Raw genomic sequence first — 18042 nt, 5'->3', positions numbered from 1 at the left:
TGGACTATCTGTCCACCAAGTGACTCCTGGTTACGTCCTAGATAATGTGTTTAGTTAGACACCCATTTCGCTAAACCCGAATTTCAAATAACCTGCGTACCTAGATTTTAACCAAATAATAAATAGCTTTGAGGAAGTAACTAAGCTTTAATCTGCAATAGAAATAATATACATACATAGGCAAAAGTAATTGATAGAATAAGATTCAAAATGAACTAAATGGAATGAATTTAATTATCAGCTACTCAATTAACATAAAGCATAATTTTTAAAACCTAATCTAATCAATATTCATACTTACCTTTTTTTCCTCATACTTACCAAAATACAAGGTTACATTTGGTTAGCACTAAGTTCTCCTTCCCTCAGTATTTGGTGGGGAATCCACGTGGTACTGGAAAACAGCTTACCTCAACAATATTCCTCGTATTTTGTTTTCTCTTAGTCTTTTAAGAGAAAATCGAGCTTACATACTTTTCTTATTCAAAATATGTATTAGCATATTTCATCGTGCTTGCGAGGGCATGGAAATATTTGGTATTATAGTTTTACTTTTGTTATTAGCTCCTCTTTGATCTTTATCTTTGACCTTTGAGCGAATAAATGCATTCATTGCCGTCTTCTCTTTGCGCTCATTAGGTAATGGTACAGTGCGAGTGCGAATAATGATACCGAAAACTTAAAACTACCTCTTTTGGTAACTTTAGTTTCATAAAAGAAATTTGTTAAGAAAATTGTTTAAACTTTAAGTAAGGGAGCTAGAAAGGCGATATTTGAACGTTATTTGCAGCACATTAATGCAGAATATTCGACAAAGCTTGGAGGCCTCTACGCTGCGTGGGACTGCATTGCCGACATAAATGTAAGTGCTTTTTACTATTTTCTTTCACCTTACTATATTACATACCTACATATACACATATATTTAGTTTTTTTTTGTGTCCATCAGCATGCACGTATGTTTATTGTAAGCACATATACTGACTGTTTTTGCTTTTCTGATCCTCTCGTTTGAGAGCGAGAAATAGTAAGTAGCTGACATACGTATATATTGATGGATCGATTTTGCCTTTTTATATTGTTTGTATATATTTTGGGTGCTCTTAAAAAAATTAAAAAAATATCTTCCGTCTGAAAATATTCACGCCCTTATTTCATTTGTATTTCCTTTTCTCGCTCTCATTTTTTTTGCAAACTAATATATATATATATGATTATGAATTTATGTACATACTCAAAGATTGTCAATGACCACATAAACAGTAATAGGTTGAGGTAGGTCAGAAACTTAAAACTTCTACTTACACACAAAGTTAATTATTGGTAGTAAGAGTTACCTAAGAAAATAGTATTTTCGTATTATATAAATATAAGTACACTTAAACTGTTAAACTTAAGACCTATCCGAGTAAAAAGAACCATTTATACCTTTTTGTTCATTTTACTTTATAATAAGAGAGTGAAACCGAAATGACATGAGCTTTAAAAAAAAAAATATATATATATTAATAATATGAATACTTAAATTAATTGTTTGGTCTGTTCGAAGGGAGTGTAGGTGGTCCAATGGGGCCTTTATAACGCCTTAGGGGCCAAGGTAGAGCGGGTATAGAGCAGCCCAAGCCATCGAATGTGCGCTGCTAGGAATTGAGGGTTTCCGACTTGAGTTGAGTAGGTACGAATAAATTTATGAGTAATTTGAATTGATTTTTTCAGTGTGCAAAATTTATGGTTTCTTGTTAGGATTACAGGCTAGGGAGAAGGTAGCGTGGTCCTGCAGCTGTTTGATGACCCACCCCAGGCTGAAGCTCCGGGATCAAGCCAGTGCACACGCTGCAGTTGTAGAACTCTATCACAAGCCCTTCTTGCCAACTCTCATTTGGTAAAATTCACTCTCGCCGCTGGTCTCATAACATAGTAGGCAAGGATGGCATCCATACGGATCCAGACAAGGTCGCCGCTGTGAAGAACATGAAGGCCCCGGCGAACACGCGTCAGCTACATCGCTTCTTAGGCGTAGCGTCCTGGTACCGACGATTCGTATCAGACTTTTCGCGCGTCGTCCACCCGCTCTCCGCGCTACTAAAGAAAGGCAAGCGGTTTCAGTGGTCGCATGAGCAGCAGGCTGCTTTCGAAGCCCTGAAAAGCGCACTAACAGAAGCCTATGGTTTGGGGGCGGTGCTCACCCAAGAAATCGATGGAGAAGAGCGAGTGATCTCCTATGCCAGCCGCCACCTTAACAAGGCGGAACGCAACTACTCCGACAGAGAAAGAATGCCTAGCCATTGTGTATGCGATTCGGAAAATGAGGCCATACCTGGAAGGGGTACACGTTTACGGTGATAACGGACCACTTGTCTCTAAAGTGGTTAAACGCGATCGAGAGTCCATCCGGTAGAGTCGCGAGGTGGGCACTCGAGCTGCAGCAACACTCGTTCGACGTACAGTATAGGAAAGGAAAGCGGACGCTCTCTCACGAGAACCCCAAGGGGAACAACTGGGAATCATTACTCAAGGGTGCCAGACGGAGGAACCCTGCAAGTGGCTAGAGGAGAAAATAAGGGAAGTAAGGGCTAATCCCGTTAAATTTCCAGACTACACGGAGGAAGACGATGAACTATATCGGCACCTCCCTGCCTACGCGGATGGCGAAGACCCCATCCCGTGAAAGTTGTGCGTAGCGAACAACCTACGGGAAAGGGTACTACGCGAAGTCCACGACAAACCCAGCTCTGGCCACATGGGCATATGAAAGACAATCGCAAGAGCTACCGCACAATATTATTGGCCGGGCATGTTCCGTGATGTGCGGAAATACGTGAAAGGGTGTCAGTCGTGCCAGATTTATAAACCTAACCAGCAGCAAGCCGCGGGGAAGATGTTGACCCAACTTGCGGACGAGCCGTGGGCCATTTTATGCGCCGACTTAATCGGGCTGCTCCCGCGAACAAAACACGGCAACAAGATGATACTCGTATTTCATGACAAATGCTATAAATGGGTAGAGATTGTATCCTTCGGAAGGCGACGACGAAGAGCCTGAGTAATTCGTTCCGGGAACGAATCCTCGCGCGATTCGGCGTTCCGAAAATCCTGGTGACGGATAATGGAGCGCAAATCACCAGTACAGTATACCCCGGAGGAAAACCCGACAGAGAGAACGAACCGTAACGTAAAACGGATCATAGCACAGTTAAAAGGCGAACAACAACGGAACTGGGACGACCTGTTACCCTAAATAATGCTGTGTTACTCAGAGAGTACCCACAATCGAAGGCAGTGGAAAACTTTGTGGCAAAGTTGGCCCCGAAATAAAGCGTGCCGTACACGGTAAGAAACTTCCCTTCACCAGTTATAGTGGAGGTGGAAAGACACATAGGCGAAGTAAAGGCTTTTTACGAGAGGAAGGACGAACCTCCCAGAAGCTGAAAACACCCCTCCAAGGAAGTTTTGGGAGGAAAGGGGTAGATGAACAAACAAACTTGAGGAAGATTGCAGAGAAGAGTTGCAGAGGGAAAACGATGTATGAGGAGAAAATCTGCGTAGGCAGTCTATAGAAAAAATGGGGGGAAAAAATTAAAAAAAAAATTGTTTTGAAGCCTTAGAGAAAATTTAAAGAAATTGTAGGATTAATGAATTTCAAGAGGGAAAACAAGAAAATAAGGAGGAAACAATGTAGGAATACTGTAGGAAAGAAAAAATATATTTTGGCCTCAAAAAAGATTAATAAATAAATAAAAGATAAAAATAAATAAACAAAGAAAAAAGAAAAAAAGTTAAATTAAATTTTATGAGGATTGAAATTAAAGAGAAAAACGTGGAAAGTATCAAGAAACCAAATCGTCTCAGGAAAACAGGGGAAAACACTTTTAAGTCTTAGGAAAAACAATGTTTGAATACAATTTTTGGGGAAAAACTGCTAAGTGTACATTCTTTAGGAAAATTTTTACGAAAAAAAGGGAAACATTTTTGACACCTTTTTGAGGAAAATTTTTACGAAAATTTTTATGATAAAAATTTGGCAAATTTATTTTTTTGGGAAATAGTAAATTTTAAGAAAATTTGTATGTACTTTTGATTTGAAAAAAATTTAGGAAAATTAGAAATCCCAAAAAAAATAAGAAAACTTGGGAAAAATTATTAGGTAAAACTTTTTAAGAAAATTAAATTTTGAAAGAAAAAATGGAGGGAAAGTTTTTACGAACAACTTGCAAGGGAAAAATCAAGAAGGAAAGTAATTCAAGAAAGGTTTGAAGGGAAAATTTTTCAGAAAAAAAAATCATCAAGAAACTTTTTAAAAAGGAAAAGTTAGAGAATTCAGAAAATTATTATATGTACTTAAACACTTAAATTTGATTTAGAACAAAAAGAATAATAATAATAATCTGCAAAAACTTTTTTTCAACTCTTGGTCACTGTACCTAACAATTTACCCTGCAAACCAAAGTTCCCGAAATCTTAAAGAAATCGTTAGGAGTATCTCATTTCTGTAACGATTTTTTTACGAATTTTCAAAGAAAATTATATGAAGTGGTTGACACGAACTCGTAAAAAAATTTCTGTACGAAAAACAAAGAAAATTCTGGAAAAATACTGAAAGATATTCTTCACATGACACTGTTCTGAAGGCGCTGCAAACTCGGAGCGCACATAAACGGTATGTTGAGTTTACTCTGCGGAAGTATGCTGGACACTGCGCTACGTTTGACCAAATTGGGGCCGCATATTTAATATTTGGATAGTTGTAAATTTATGTGCAGTATTAAGTTGCTAATAAAAATAATACCTAAGATTTCATTCGAGTATCAAGTGTTCACACAAAAAGCAAACAACCTTATTGAGAATCGAATCTACCAGGTACCAGGTCCATGCTATATTTCTATATTTATATTGGTGCCATGGTTGTAATCTATTTTAATTTTTTCTATTTTAATTCATTTCATATTTGAACAAATCCACGTAACTTTTTCAATGTTTTAAATCATGTTTATGCTTTTGAAACTAAAAACAGCTGTTCGTAAAACGTGGCGTTGCCGGACTAGCACTTCACGATTTTATAAAATGACGCCAAAATTAATTATTAATTTTCGTGTATAATTGAATTCACTGAATTGTGTTTATGCGGCCCATTTTAAACCAAATACATGAAATAATTTCGTGAATTGGCCTACGCATAAACGTAGTATGTGTGTATGTATGTACAAATCTAAACAAACCCAATAAGCACAAAAAAAATATTTCTCCAACCTTGGAGAAATTCATAGTTCTCAAGTTGATATCCAACATCATTCTCCAACTCATCTCTAACCGACGCGCAGATACGTAAAATGGGATAGAGGAACGAACTTTTAATTATCAAGTGAAAAACGAAAGCTATACAAAGAGGGAAATTACCAACAAAAAGTAAATAATCTTCAAAGTGTCCTCAAATATACTTGAAAGAAAATAAAACGCGAAGTTAATCAAGGGGCAAAATTACTGTCGGGCTGTATACCGTGAAGTGAATTATTGTAATACGTTATTGATTAACTACATAATACAAAAGTAGTAATAAAATTAAAAATTAATATTTAAATTCATCTATGTATGTCGTTTCAGTCAAAAAGGTATAAGGTATTTTACTATTTCAATTTCAGTATTTCAATGATATATATGAGACCAATTGGAGAATTACATTGGAGTTCAAGTTGAGAACTAGCATTTTCTCCACTTGAGAAACAGTCCTTTTTCATATAAAGAAAAATGCCCTTTTTGTTGAGAACGCTATGATCCTCCACTTGAGGTGCTGTTGAGAAACAACGTTGGAGACTTGAGAAATACCTTAGTTCTCAACTTAACCTCAAGTTGAGCTCAAACCTAAATTTTGTTGGGAATGCTTGAAAATAATGGCGCTAGAGAAAGCAAGTAACTCCCCTATTATTCATACGATACGTATATGCTTGCATTCTGTTATACGGCTTTCCCCTAACACCCCAGTTACGTAGTTCGCTATGTCATTCGTAATTCGCACTCCAATTACCCTTCGAATTACGCAATACGCCATACAAGATTTGAGAGCGAACTACCTCATTTGTCTCACAAATCAAAACTTATCAATCTGTGTATCCCTAATTACATACGGAAACTTATAATTTTTAGGAATAACCTACAATTTGCATAAACTTTGCAGTGAAGAAAAACAAAAACAAAACAGACAGAGAACTGTCAAATCCTTTAAGAATGTGATCGTGGGAATGGGGTAATTCGCGATCGTAATTAGGGGAGCGAACAAAGTAATTCCCCTACAAGACGCGATTGACAGAAACTCCAACACATTCACAACGAAAACTAACACATATGCAAAATTTTATATGTCACTTTGGCCCTGTAGCGAATGACTGACATTTGTTTGATCATGTGAGTGGCAATGCTGATAGAAGTAACGGTAGTTGGTTGCCATAGTAACCACAAGATTTAACAGGGCTGCATTTTGTGCTAAACAAAAGTAGTTGTACCTGCCAAATAATATTCGAGTACTGAAGTACTTGGATATAATTTTGAACTTAATTGGTTTAAACTATAATTTTACCATTTATTGGACCCCATTCATAGCAAAAAATGATGGTAAGTAAAAATTCATGTTTTTATTGCGGTATGATAATTTCAATGTATGCAAACGTAAAAAATAAAACCGGATTATAATGTACTTGGTACTGAAGAAGCTCAAATGTGCACATCAACGGAGAAAAGAAAGTCGCGAAACGAAAAGCCGCTCGAAATTCAAAGTGCTGTGAAAATTAAAGATAAGTTTTATAAAATATTTAATTTAAAATGAAGAAAAGAGCATATAATAATGCAATGACCAAAGAAAATCGGATTTACGAATCCAATGTAAAAAAATTGCGAGCTCTAAGGCAAATGAAAAGTGCAGAAAATGTGAATGTAGAAAGTAGTGGTATTGTGCATCCAAATGAACAGCCAGGACCCTCGATTCTTAGTACAGAATCTACTGAAAGTACAACAAACTCATCTGAACTACAATTCGATGAGAATACTGAAGATCCATCTGAATCTGAATCAATTACTGTGCTCCCGCAAGAAAGTGTACAAAGTAGTGAAGAGATTAGGTTGTGGGCTGTTAGGAACAATATCTCACATAATTCTGTAGACGATTTGTTGCGAACTTTATGCAAAATTGGGGTACCGAATTTGCCAATGTCTGCCAAAAGTTTGTTAAATACAAGCAGAGAGAAAATTAATGTTGGCAGGGGTCCAGATGGAGATTTTATATACCTAGGAATTGAGAACTATTTTAAATCATCTAGTATCTCTAGTTTAAAAAATAAGGAAGAAGTTTTAATTGACGTTGGAGTCGACGGTTTAAAATTATTCAAAAGTTCAAACCGCGTTCTTTGGCCTATCCTTGGAGCTATTGTAGGTGCCCCTCATATCAGACCGTTTATGATTGCTTGCTTTTCTGGTTTCAAAAAGCCGGGAAATATTGATAGCTTCATGGATGACTTCTGCAATGATGTTAAGTTATTAAGAATAAATGGAGTTCAAGTAGGCCTTAATCCAAACCGGTTAAAATGTAACTTACGCTTGTTTACGTGTGACTCTCCAGCTAGGGCATTTGTAACTGGCGTTATTGGGCACAACGGAAAAAATGGATGTCCCAAATGCTGCCAAAGCAGGTTGGCATTCTTGGGACTGATTCATCCTTTGAATCCAGATGAAATCCTTCTCATCATCTAACAGAATTTAAAGAGAAAAAAAGTATTTTGGAGTTAAGTGATTTTAGAATGGTATCCCAATTTCCGATTGATTGCATGCACTTAGTGGACCTAGGAGTTACAAAAAAGTTATTAAAATTTTTTCTTAAAAGAGGGAATGTAACTTCCATTAATGAGAAGTTGAACTTTATCGCAAGTTTTGTTCCCTCAGAGTTTAGTCGCATAGCTAGAAGCTTAGATGAGATGAACAATTGGAAGTCAACGGAGTTTAGGCAGTTTTTGCTCTATACTGGCATTTTTGTCCTCAAAGATACCATCAATCCCGATTTATACTACAATTTTTTGCTGTTACATAGTGCCATTAGACTTCTTTCTTGTGAAAGGACATCCGAGACAGAAGCTGACGTTGCCCAAAAAATATTGGAACTCTTCGTAACTTACTTTGGTGAAATATATGGTGATGAGTTTATAAGCTTTAACGTTCATGGATTACTCCACCTATCGGATTGTGTGAAGCGATTTGGTCCTTTGGACTCAATTTCAGCATATAAATTTGAAAATTTTATGCAATATTTAAAAAAGATGATTAAAAAACCAAATAAGATCTTGCAACAAATATCGTTGAGACTAGAAGAAAGGCAGGAATATATTTCTGAAAATAGGGATTCAATGTTAGGATCATTTAATTTAAACCACAATAAAGAGAGAGATTGTTACTGTTTTAGTCAAAAATCGGGTCCTCTCAAGGTGATAGGTATAATAAAGACAGCGAACTCGGAAAAACTGCCAAGGCATGCCTTTGAAAAATTAGAAAACTTTTGCGAAGAGCCACTTCAGTCTTTCCCGGGTTTAGGAATTGTTGTTGCAAGTCAGCTAAGCACTGTGCAAATTGAGATTTCGAGGGAGGATCTAAATCATAAATATTTTTGTATACCGTATGAAAATAAACATTTGCTGATTCCGCTGTTACACCACCTGTTTCACGATTTTCATAATTAAACTACTCATTTCATTTTGCCATAAAAAAAATAATTTACAAAATAATAATTTAAATCATTTAAATTTTAATACAATTTGCGATATGAGCCTTGACTTGAATGCTAGCAATAGCTCCGATGAGTCGCATATCCGAGCAGCTCAGGAATTTAATCGTAAGAATAACTATTATTTAATCATTAATATTCAACAACTCTTCCTTCATCTTTTCTTTTGTCGGTTTCAGTCAACCAACCACCTCTAAAAAGAAAGCGCTTTTTCACAAAAAACGATTACAATAATGCAACTGAAGATAAACAGAGTACGAGTACCAGTGCAAATATCTCAAATGAGGGTAAGTATAGCTATTATTTAATCATTAATATTCAACAACTCTTCTCTCTTCTTTTCTTTTGTCGGTTTCAGCTAACTAACCATCTCTAAAAAGGAAGCGCTTTTTCACAAAAAACGATTACAATAATGGAACCGAAAATAAACAGAGTACGAGTACCAGTGCAAATATCTCAAATGAGGGTAATTTAATATAAAAATGTTAACTGAATAAAATTTTTTACTAAATTTATATAAAACATTGTTTCAGAAATTATGGAAACCTTGAAAGTGGTCTTAAAAACCCAAAACGATTTGATAGAAGGCATAAATATAATTAACCATAATGTAAGATAATCACTTTCCAACATGTGCTGTAACCCAAACAAATTTTTAAGCAAAGCAAGAAGTTGGTTAAAAAAAGAGTACATGTATAATTTTCATTTTCCCTTGTACATTAGCAAACCACCATTGTTCAAAACCAAATCCACATCTCCGAGGTATTGGAACAGGTTCAGCAAAACGTATGTCGTATTTGAAATCAGTATTATAAAAATTTACATATGTATGTATTTAAAAAAGTAATAAATATATTTTGTTCAGGCCGTTAATAAAAGTGAAATGGAAGCGCAAAATATGATGGTATGAGAATGCAAGGTGGTAGCAAAGAAGATTGAGAGGTCGGTTTGTCGAATGACTGGAGACAAAAATTTAGATGACATCGCCAGTTCTCTACCACTGCAGTCCGATTGCGCTGTAGATTTAATGGAAACCAAATTAAGCGATCCAGAATATGCACAAGCCATGGTAAAGAATTATATGATGAAATGCTTATTTTACATTCTAATTGCTGTACATATATTTTTCAAAAGGCCACATATATCATAAAATTAAAAGGTGTGTCTGAGGACGTAGGCAGCGTCATTAAACATTTATTTACGGACGAAACATAGCTGCAATTCAACTGGGACGGAAGATGGGGGAGAAAGTCACTGAACAAACTCATACATACTGGTTGACACAATCCTACGAGGTAATATGCACACATATCAGGGACACTACTTTACGTTCTGACCATTCATTTATTTTTTTAATTTATATTTATATACCTATATAAAAACATTTCTAACATACTTTGTAAAAAATTATCAAAAAACAACGCAAGTTCTTAGCCGGCTGGAAATCCATAATTTTAATATTAGATTTAAGTATGTACATATGAACGCTAGTGGCAGCAATAATATAAACGACTTATTTTGATTAATTTTTCGCTAAATTACCTTTATTTTATTTTTTAACGTTTAATGATTTTTTAATATTCAATATTTATTTAATGTTCAATGTTTATTTAATGTTTAATGTGCAAGCAATACCTTTCTTTCTGAATTTTGGTATCATAATTTTGAACGCAGCTGTATGTATGTTTTTATGGTTTTCTGAATTTTTAGTTCGTAAGACATGAATCTGTTTGCTACTAACTTTTTAATGTTCAGTAATTAGTTTATAAGATTTTGTGAAAAAGTATTTAACAAAAAATCCCACTCTGTTCAGTATATGTTTTATGTATGTACATATGTACGCTAGTGGCAGAACTAATAGAAACGCGTTATTCTGACTAATTTTTGGCTACATTTCCTTTGTGTTTATTTAATGTTTAATGTACAACGTTTGAAATGTGGATTTGTATGGCGTTTGTCATACAACTAGCTAGACTTTTATAATAGAATCTAGTGGCGCAATTTTGTATTTCACCCTTATGACGGTTTTGTAATATGTTTACATAAATTGTTAAAACATATGGAGCAAATCTGCCAATTACTTCGAAATGTACATGTCAAAAAACTAAATTCGGATGTTGTCAGCGCTTTTCTGTATACTGAGATTAGTCGCTATACATAATACATAGTAAGATACTGGTGTCTATGGCTACTAGACCAGCAACTGGACACCAATCGCCATGTATCATTGTGGAAGAATACAAGTGAGATATCTTAGGGTTGACAGATAGTTGACAGGGTGTTCAATATGGCGATGACAGTGTGAACAATATGGCAGCCAATATGGCATACAACACCGAATGGCCCGAAGTAGCCAAACTACGACCCGAATGAAACGCTTCGTGAAAATCCAGGGTTGCGAAGTGGTATTTTGTTGGAAAATATAAAAGCCAGGATTTTGTGCAGCGCCGAATTTTAACAAAAGAGGGTTTTGTGTTCTCAAGATGAACAGAAAAGGGTTGCTGTGCTGTTTCGTTTTAAGCTTATTTTAATCTTAAGGTATCTAATTAAATATTAAAAGGAGACAAAAATTAAAGCAAAAATTTAAAATATATGTACATATCTGAAAATTTTAAATAAAATATATATTTTCACGAGAGACAAATTAAATAAAATGGGTTAATTTTAGGGGAAATATACTTATCAGATTGGGTCAGATAGCGCTTTTACGTTATAAATAAAAATAATTCCTACTTAAATTTTATATAATTTTGGTAACGTATTTCTAAGCTGACCCTGAGATCTGTGAAATAATACATATTTATGTGCATATATTGTGTTGATTATGCTCTAAATCGCTAAATAATTCTTGCAGCAATCAGCACCATTGGAAAGTGAAGTGACAATAGGCTGGTTTTCTTTATACAGCCCGTTTTAAATTCGTATTATTGTTATAATAAATTACAATTATTGTTTGTTTCCATTTCGGTCAACCGCGCAAATTATTTATTAAAAAAATGTCGTTTAAAAATAGCAATTTTGTTTACTTTTGAATAAGACTAAGATCGAGGGCGCTATAAAGACAGAGGGATAAATGCTGTAAAGAAATGTATGTTGAGTCCAATCGGTTTTTTGCTAATCCGGTTTTTGTGTAGGTATAAACAAGGTATATTAAAAAAATAAATCTCCATGAAAAAATATCGTTATTTTCGTATTTAAAATTAATCGGAATTTTATGGGGGGTTATAAAACCTCGTTTTAATTGAAACTTTGTTTTTTTCGGCTTTATTTGTTATTATTTATTGGCCCAGATGCAAATATTGAATGAACTAACATATTTTAAATATTTACGGAACCACCATTTGTATGCAACCCTGCCAATCCTATATTCAAGTAGATGTAATTCGAAAAATTTAAACGGATTTCTTCAAATCAACCTGAGCTGCGGACATATTGCGAATTCATTTTTAAACATTAACCACTACATTATATTAGTATTAAATACTTTCAATTAAGAAACAATTCTTATTAGAAAATAAATATGAATCGTTTTATTTTAAATATTCCAATGTTTATTTTTTGTTAATGCAGATAGTGCGGATTTAACGTATTTTATACCCGTTACATGGGGAACATAAATTTAAGGCAGATTGCTATTAACAATTTTTACACAATTTCTTTCAAAACTATAATCTATATGATTGCAAGTTGTATTTTTTACGATCAAAACAGATTCCAATATTAGGTATATTATGCAAATGCGATCCAATTTGATTTGAGTTATCCAGTTTTAGATACATTTATATTTCTGTGTTCGTATGGAATAGTAGTTTATGTCGGGAAGCTGGCGTTAGTATAATCCGGCATTCCCTTTATTATTTACAACATAAGGAATTTTTTGATGACCCTTAACAAGAATATGGGCGTGCTAGTATCGGAACTATTTCTTGCACGTTTATTTGCCAAAATGTCTTCAACGGCTCGGCGCCAGTGAGGGTATGCTGCGAATGCCGCATTATACTAAAACCAGCCTTTTGACATAAGCTACTATTCCATACGAGTGGGGCACGTGCGAAATGCGGATTTTCCCAGTTGCAGTACTGCAGTAACTCGACACCTTCCTCACCAACAGCTCTGTCCTCTATGAGCTTCTTAATGTAACTGCATATAAAAGATGGAAATTTAAGAAAAATTACTATCACAGCATTTCACTTGTAGCGTTTCACTCTTGTAGTATATTGGCTATCAAGCACCAGAAAATTTCGATCACGCATTCCATATGCCACCGATTGTCGTGGATCAATTAAAATACTGTCATCACAGCTTTTTGGTACTCCAGCAACTGGTGTGTCTATGGCGGAGTTATGTGGAGCTGTTCCATGACTACTCAATTTGGACTCTTTGAGAACTGGCTTGTTTGTTACGAGAGCTATTGGCATCAAATGTATGCAAATTAGATTTCCAAACGAGCAACTGTTGAATACAGGAAAAAATTTGTATTAAATAATTTTTTTAAGTACAAAGCAGAAATTAACTGTCGATTCTCGCCCGCGGAAGCAAAATGTCTACCATGTGGAGAGAAAGCGACAGCGCAAACTTAGTAGCCAGTTAGTGTATAATTTTCCCATCCATTTTGACCTGGTTCCGCTAAAGTGCCCTACTACCGTGTATAAATTGGCCGACCTTCTAATAAATCAAGCAATCTTATTGTATCGTCATCGCCGCCAGTCACCAAGAAATTTCCACTTGGGTGAAATGCAACATCATTCTCCGGCGACGAATGCACTGTATTAGCTCGCCTTCAGCTTTGTCAAATATCTTAACGCGGTTACAACTTAATGCTAAAGCCACCAGATTGCCGTCTGGATGCCATGCCAGCTGTCGTCCCATACCTCTTCCCCCGGTGAACGTTCGCATACATTCGCCTGAAAATGTATCGCAAATTCTTAACTTGTCGCCGCACGATGAAATGAACTTACCATTAGGGCTGAATTTTGCTGCGCGCACCCATTTTTGTGTATTTTGAATAAGTATTTTGATGGCTGTTCGCCATTTTTCTAGTCTGCAAACGAATAAGCTGACGAAGATGCAAACAAATTCAACCACATTGTTGCATTCTACCGTACTGTTTAAAATTTTTAAAATCTTAAAACATATGTGAAAAACTTTTATAATCTGAATATTTCTAATGTGGAAATCAAAACGAAATTTACTAAATAGCATTTTTAAAAAACAATCATCTAATATTTTTCAAGTTTTTGGGCATATATTTTACCATTTGAACCACAAATACTACTAAGTTGTATAAGACTATTTAATGCAACTCAGGTCAAAAAAGAGCAGTTTAGACCAAAATAAGCAGCTCTAAAAAACAGATGATCGCAGCTGTGGCCCAGGATGACGTCTATTGCTAAGATATCTCACTTGTATTTGTACACAATGCCATGTATATTGGGGCCATAAATAAGCAAAAGAAATGCACCGAAATAAATCGTTTCTATTATTTATATCGCAAGTGTATGTGTATTATGAAAAACATTCGTAAGATATTAATTATTTAACTTATTACATTTTAATGATTAATAATTAGGTCATAAGATTTTACGAAAATAAAAGAAAAAAATAATAAGTATTAAATGTGTCATTAATGATAGATTTCTAATCATGCGTGAGAGATCAGACTTGACGAATTTTTACATCAGCTGTGAGTAATCAGCAATGATATGAAAACATGTCAGACTTGATGTGTTATTATTGATCGGGTATTACATCAAATTTGATTGCACATTGCTGACTTATATTTCTATCAAGGCTGATCACTCATAATTGTCAAAGATTTACATCACTGATGATTCAAATTTGAATGCAGAACTCAGAGGGAGTAAGCAGTCTAGCAATATGCCAAAACGTATATGTTAGAAGGAGATGAAGCATCACACGTACACAAAAGTTTCCATCAGATTTTTCACACTGCCCTTTAGAATTTGATAGAAACTTGTAGGTAGCCAGTGACAGAAATCTCCATCAGTCTTGCCACTCAAATGATTTGTCAAATGATATTCACTGTTCTTGCAGGGTCAGAATGGCGCGCCATCCATCCCGTATTTGCCAACAAGTTTCATAACTTCACCGTTGTCATTTATATCTGCCACTCATGATTTTTTCAGCTGTTAAATCCAAAATTGCTTGTAGTTTTATCTGTGCTCCTGATTCAGTGATAGTTATATCTTCTGGTGGCGGATAGCATTCCTTCTTCATCACAATTAATTTTTGATAAGAAGGAAAAGCCACTATATCCTTGTCGCTTAAAAAGGTCCTTAACGCCAAATACTGCCATTTCGATAAGTTTAACGCCGTCACAAGAGCCAGAGTGTCATCCTCAGGAACAGTTTTTTTTATTTAAGGATGAGAATAAAAAATCGTTGACATCTTTTACTTTTCTGGAGTCTCTGGATAAGTATTCTATAACATTAGCGAAATCGATTTTGTTGTTTCCCTTCAGCTTTCCGACGAACGCATACAGCAACTCTTCTTCATCATGTTCTAATAAGGGGACAGGATTTTCCTTGTTCGTCGGGTATTAGTACTCATATCTGATGTACATGATCCAGCCTCTTGAGTAAGGAACTTAGTTGCTGTTCTTCAACGTCCATTATTTCCGGAATTAATATTGTAGCAAAGTCCAAAGTTTCACTTATTGGCCATGAAATATTGGCTTCTAGCCATGTTTGATTATTTTTTTTTTTAATGTGCTTTCGTTCCTGCTTGAATTTTGCCATCTTCGTTACAAGTGCGCGGTATAGGTACGGCAAAATTTTTGGATTATACCGAGTTCTTCAGATGTCACTGCAGCCGCACTTGGTATATGGCTTAGTAGAGCTTGGCACAAACAATCACTGTTTTTCATATCGGTACTAGCTCGTATGAAGACGAAAATGTCCAAATTAGTAACAAAGGTCGTCATGTTTCCAGTAATAAAATCACTAGAGTAATGGTTAGCTCAAGAGCAAACGATGCTTTATATTCAGTAAGAATGTCGTTCAATGTTTGCATATACCTTTGAAGGTTTCGAAGAATCTGGAAAGGTTTATTTTTTTCCTTTTCGTAAGAATGCTAGTAGTTATCCTACCTGTAACGCCTTCAAAACCACCGTATTGTCTATTTTCCTTAATATTCCTTTAGCATATACTAAGCGATTATTAATGGTAAATAAACAAAGGGTAGGTAGGTAGAGCTTTTACAAGATCTCAACATACTCCAAGAACTTCAGGCAAAAAGGGTATTTGCACACAAAAGCATTTCCTCGCCTTTTCAAGGAAATTGTGAAATCAAGGCTCGATTGGTAATTTTTTTTTATTCTGTGTAACTATTTGAAGGCCATAGACTATATTGTACTTAGTGTATTTTATGATATACCGACTTACATTTAAATTACCTGTATTTTAAAATGCATACATATGTGTCTGACGGAAGAAACTTAAGCGGTTAAAAAAAATTCAAAATCTCCACGAGAAATATCCGTATACAAAGTAAAACAAATCTCCACCGGATTCAGATCCAAAGATAGTCTAAATTTATAGTTTATTGTGTTATTTACTATAATGCCTTTAATTTTAATATTGCTATTAAAATTTTTTTAAGTGTCTGTATTTTTTAGGGCCGCAGACTTATATAACAGGTGTCTACAGAGAAATTGAGGACAGTAATACCCTCTACAATGTGCCATAAGCCGCATTTCTGATCCGTGGTAAGTGCGCTTTCAAATTCTTAAAATGGGTTTTTCTCCATATAAAAATAAATTTTTTTTTTTCTTAAAAAGTAGGCCATATTTTACAAAATTGATAATAATAAAAGTTATTTATAATTGCGTAAGCTGTCCACACATAAAATCAGATCGATTCGTTGAATTTTGACCCTAATTCCATAAATTCTTGATTTGGGTGTGTGGCGTGGGGAAATGGTATAATTCCATGCTGCAATAATACAAGGTGTTATCGGTTGGCAACTTCTCGCTTTAATTCCGCCATATTGACTGCCTTAGGTGAAACAGTGTTACTTCTTTAACAATTCTTAGCATAGTAATATACAGCGTGGCGACGAATAACTGTTACCCAGATATTTTTGAGAAATAAAAGAGTCCTTTATAGATTTTGCGAAAAAAGTATTTTATTGCTATTTTTCCACAGATTTTACTTTAGTTGCATTAATTAGTTTTTAAATTTTAATCCTTATTTACATTTGCCAGCAGTGTAAACTTTGAGAGGAAAGTTCATTTGGCACGCAGGTCTTCGTCAGCTAATTTCTTCCATATCTTCTGTAACCATAGGCTAATTTTCTCCATTTTGAGTCCCTTATACTCCCCCTTCTGTCCAACCTAAGGCCTCATACTCAAAAATCGAATAGACTCGGAACTGGTGACTAGGACGGTCATTCATTCGACCAACCTTATACAGTTTTTTTCTTTTTTTGTACTTTTTTTATACAAAGCCTAAGAAAAAATACACCTGAAAAAGACTTGCGTGCCAAATGAACTTTTCTCTCAAAGTTTACACTGCTGGCAAATGTAAATAAGGATTAAAATTTAAAAACTAATTAATACAACTAAAGTAGAAGCTGTGGAAAATTATCAATAAAATACTTTTTTCGCAAAATCTTTAAAGGACCCTTTTATTTCTCAAAAAAACCTGGGTAACAGTTATTCGTCGCCACGCTGTAGTTGAACTTTTTTTATTTTTTCTCAGTATACACATTTTGTTTTCTCAAAAAGGTATTTTATCTTATTTTATTTCATTTCATTACGAATATACTATAAAAAAGGAAATTTTGTTTAGAAGAAAATATGAAATTTTATATTTTTCCCCCAAATGGGGATTAATTTCTTCCCGCTTTTCTTCTTATTCTACTGAGCTAAGGCAGTGCCAAATCGAGCTGTCACTACCCATACCACCTTGTATTATTGTATCATGGTATAATTCTCTATTACGAATAGACCCAACAAACATTTAGGTTTGAGCTCGCTTGAGGTTAAGTTGAGAACTAAGGTATTTCTCAAGTCTCCAACGTAGTTTCTCAACAGTACCTCAAGTGGAGGATCATAGCGTTCTCAACAAAAAGGACATTTTTCTTTGTATGAAAAAAGGACTTTTTCTCAAGTTGAGAAAATGCTAGTTCTCAACTTGAACTGCAATGTAATTCTCCAATTAGTCTCAAACATATAATTGAAATACTGAAATTGAAATAGTAAAATACCTTATACCTTTTTGATTGAAACGACATACATAGATGAATTTAAATATTAATTTTTCATT

At 34.8% G+C, this 18042-nt stretch overlaps 1 protein-coding gene across 1 annotated transcript; it reads right to left on the bottom strand.

Annotated features, from left to right (window-relative positions):
• Positions 1 to 12854: 12854 nt before the first annotated feature.
• LOC118739801 (POC1 centriolar protein homolog) lies at positions 12855 to 13353 on the bottom strand. The gene is made up of 2 exons (XM_036471306.1): positions 13269 to 13353; positions 12855 to 13207 (listed from the first exon to the last, which is right to left on the bottom strand). The coding sequence occupies exons 1-2, from the start codon at positions 13304 to 13306 to the stop codon at positions 12943 to 12945; spliced, it is 303 nt and encodes a 100-aa protein (XP_036327199.1). The 5' UTR covers positions 13307 to 13353; the 3' UTR covers positions 12855 to 12942.
• Positions 13354 to 18042: the final 4689 nt, after the last annotated feature.

Source organism: Rhagoletis pomonella, unplaced genomic scaffold (genome assembly GCF_013731165.1).
Source record: "Rhagoletis pomonella isolate Grant_MI unplaced genomic scaffold, Rhpom_1.0 Rhpom_scaffold_00005, whole genome shotgun sequence".
NCBI classification, from domain to species: domain Eukaryota; kingdom Metazoa; phylum Arthropoda; class Insecta; order Diptera; family Tephritidae; genus Rhagoletis; species Rhagoletis pomonella.
Note: the sequence above shows the minus strand (reverse complement) of the source record. Positions and strands in the feature narration are given on the sequence as shown.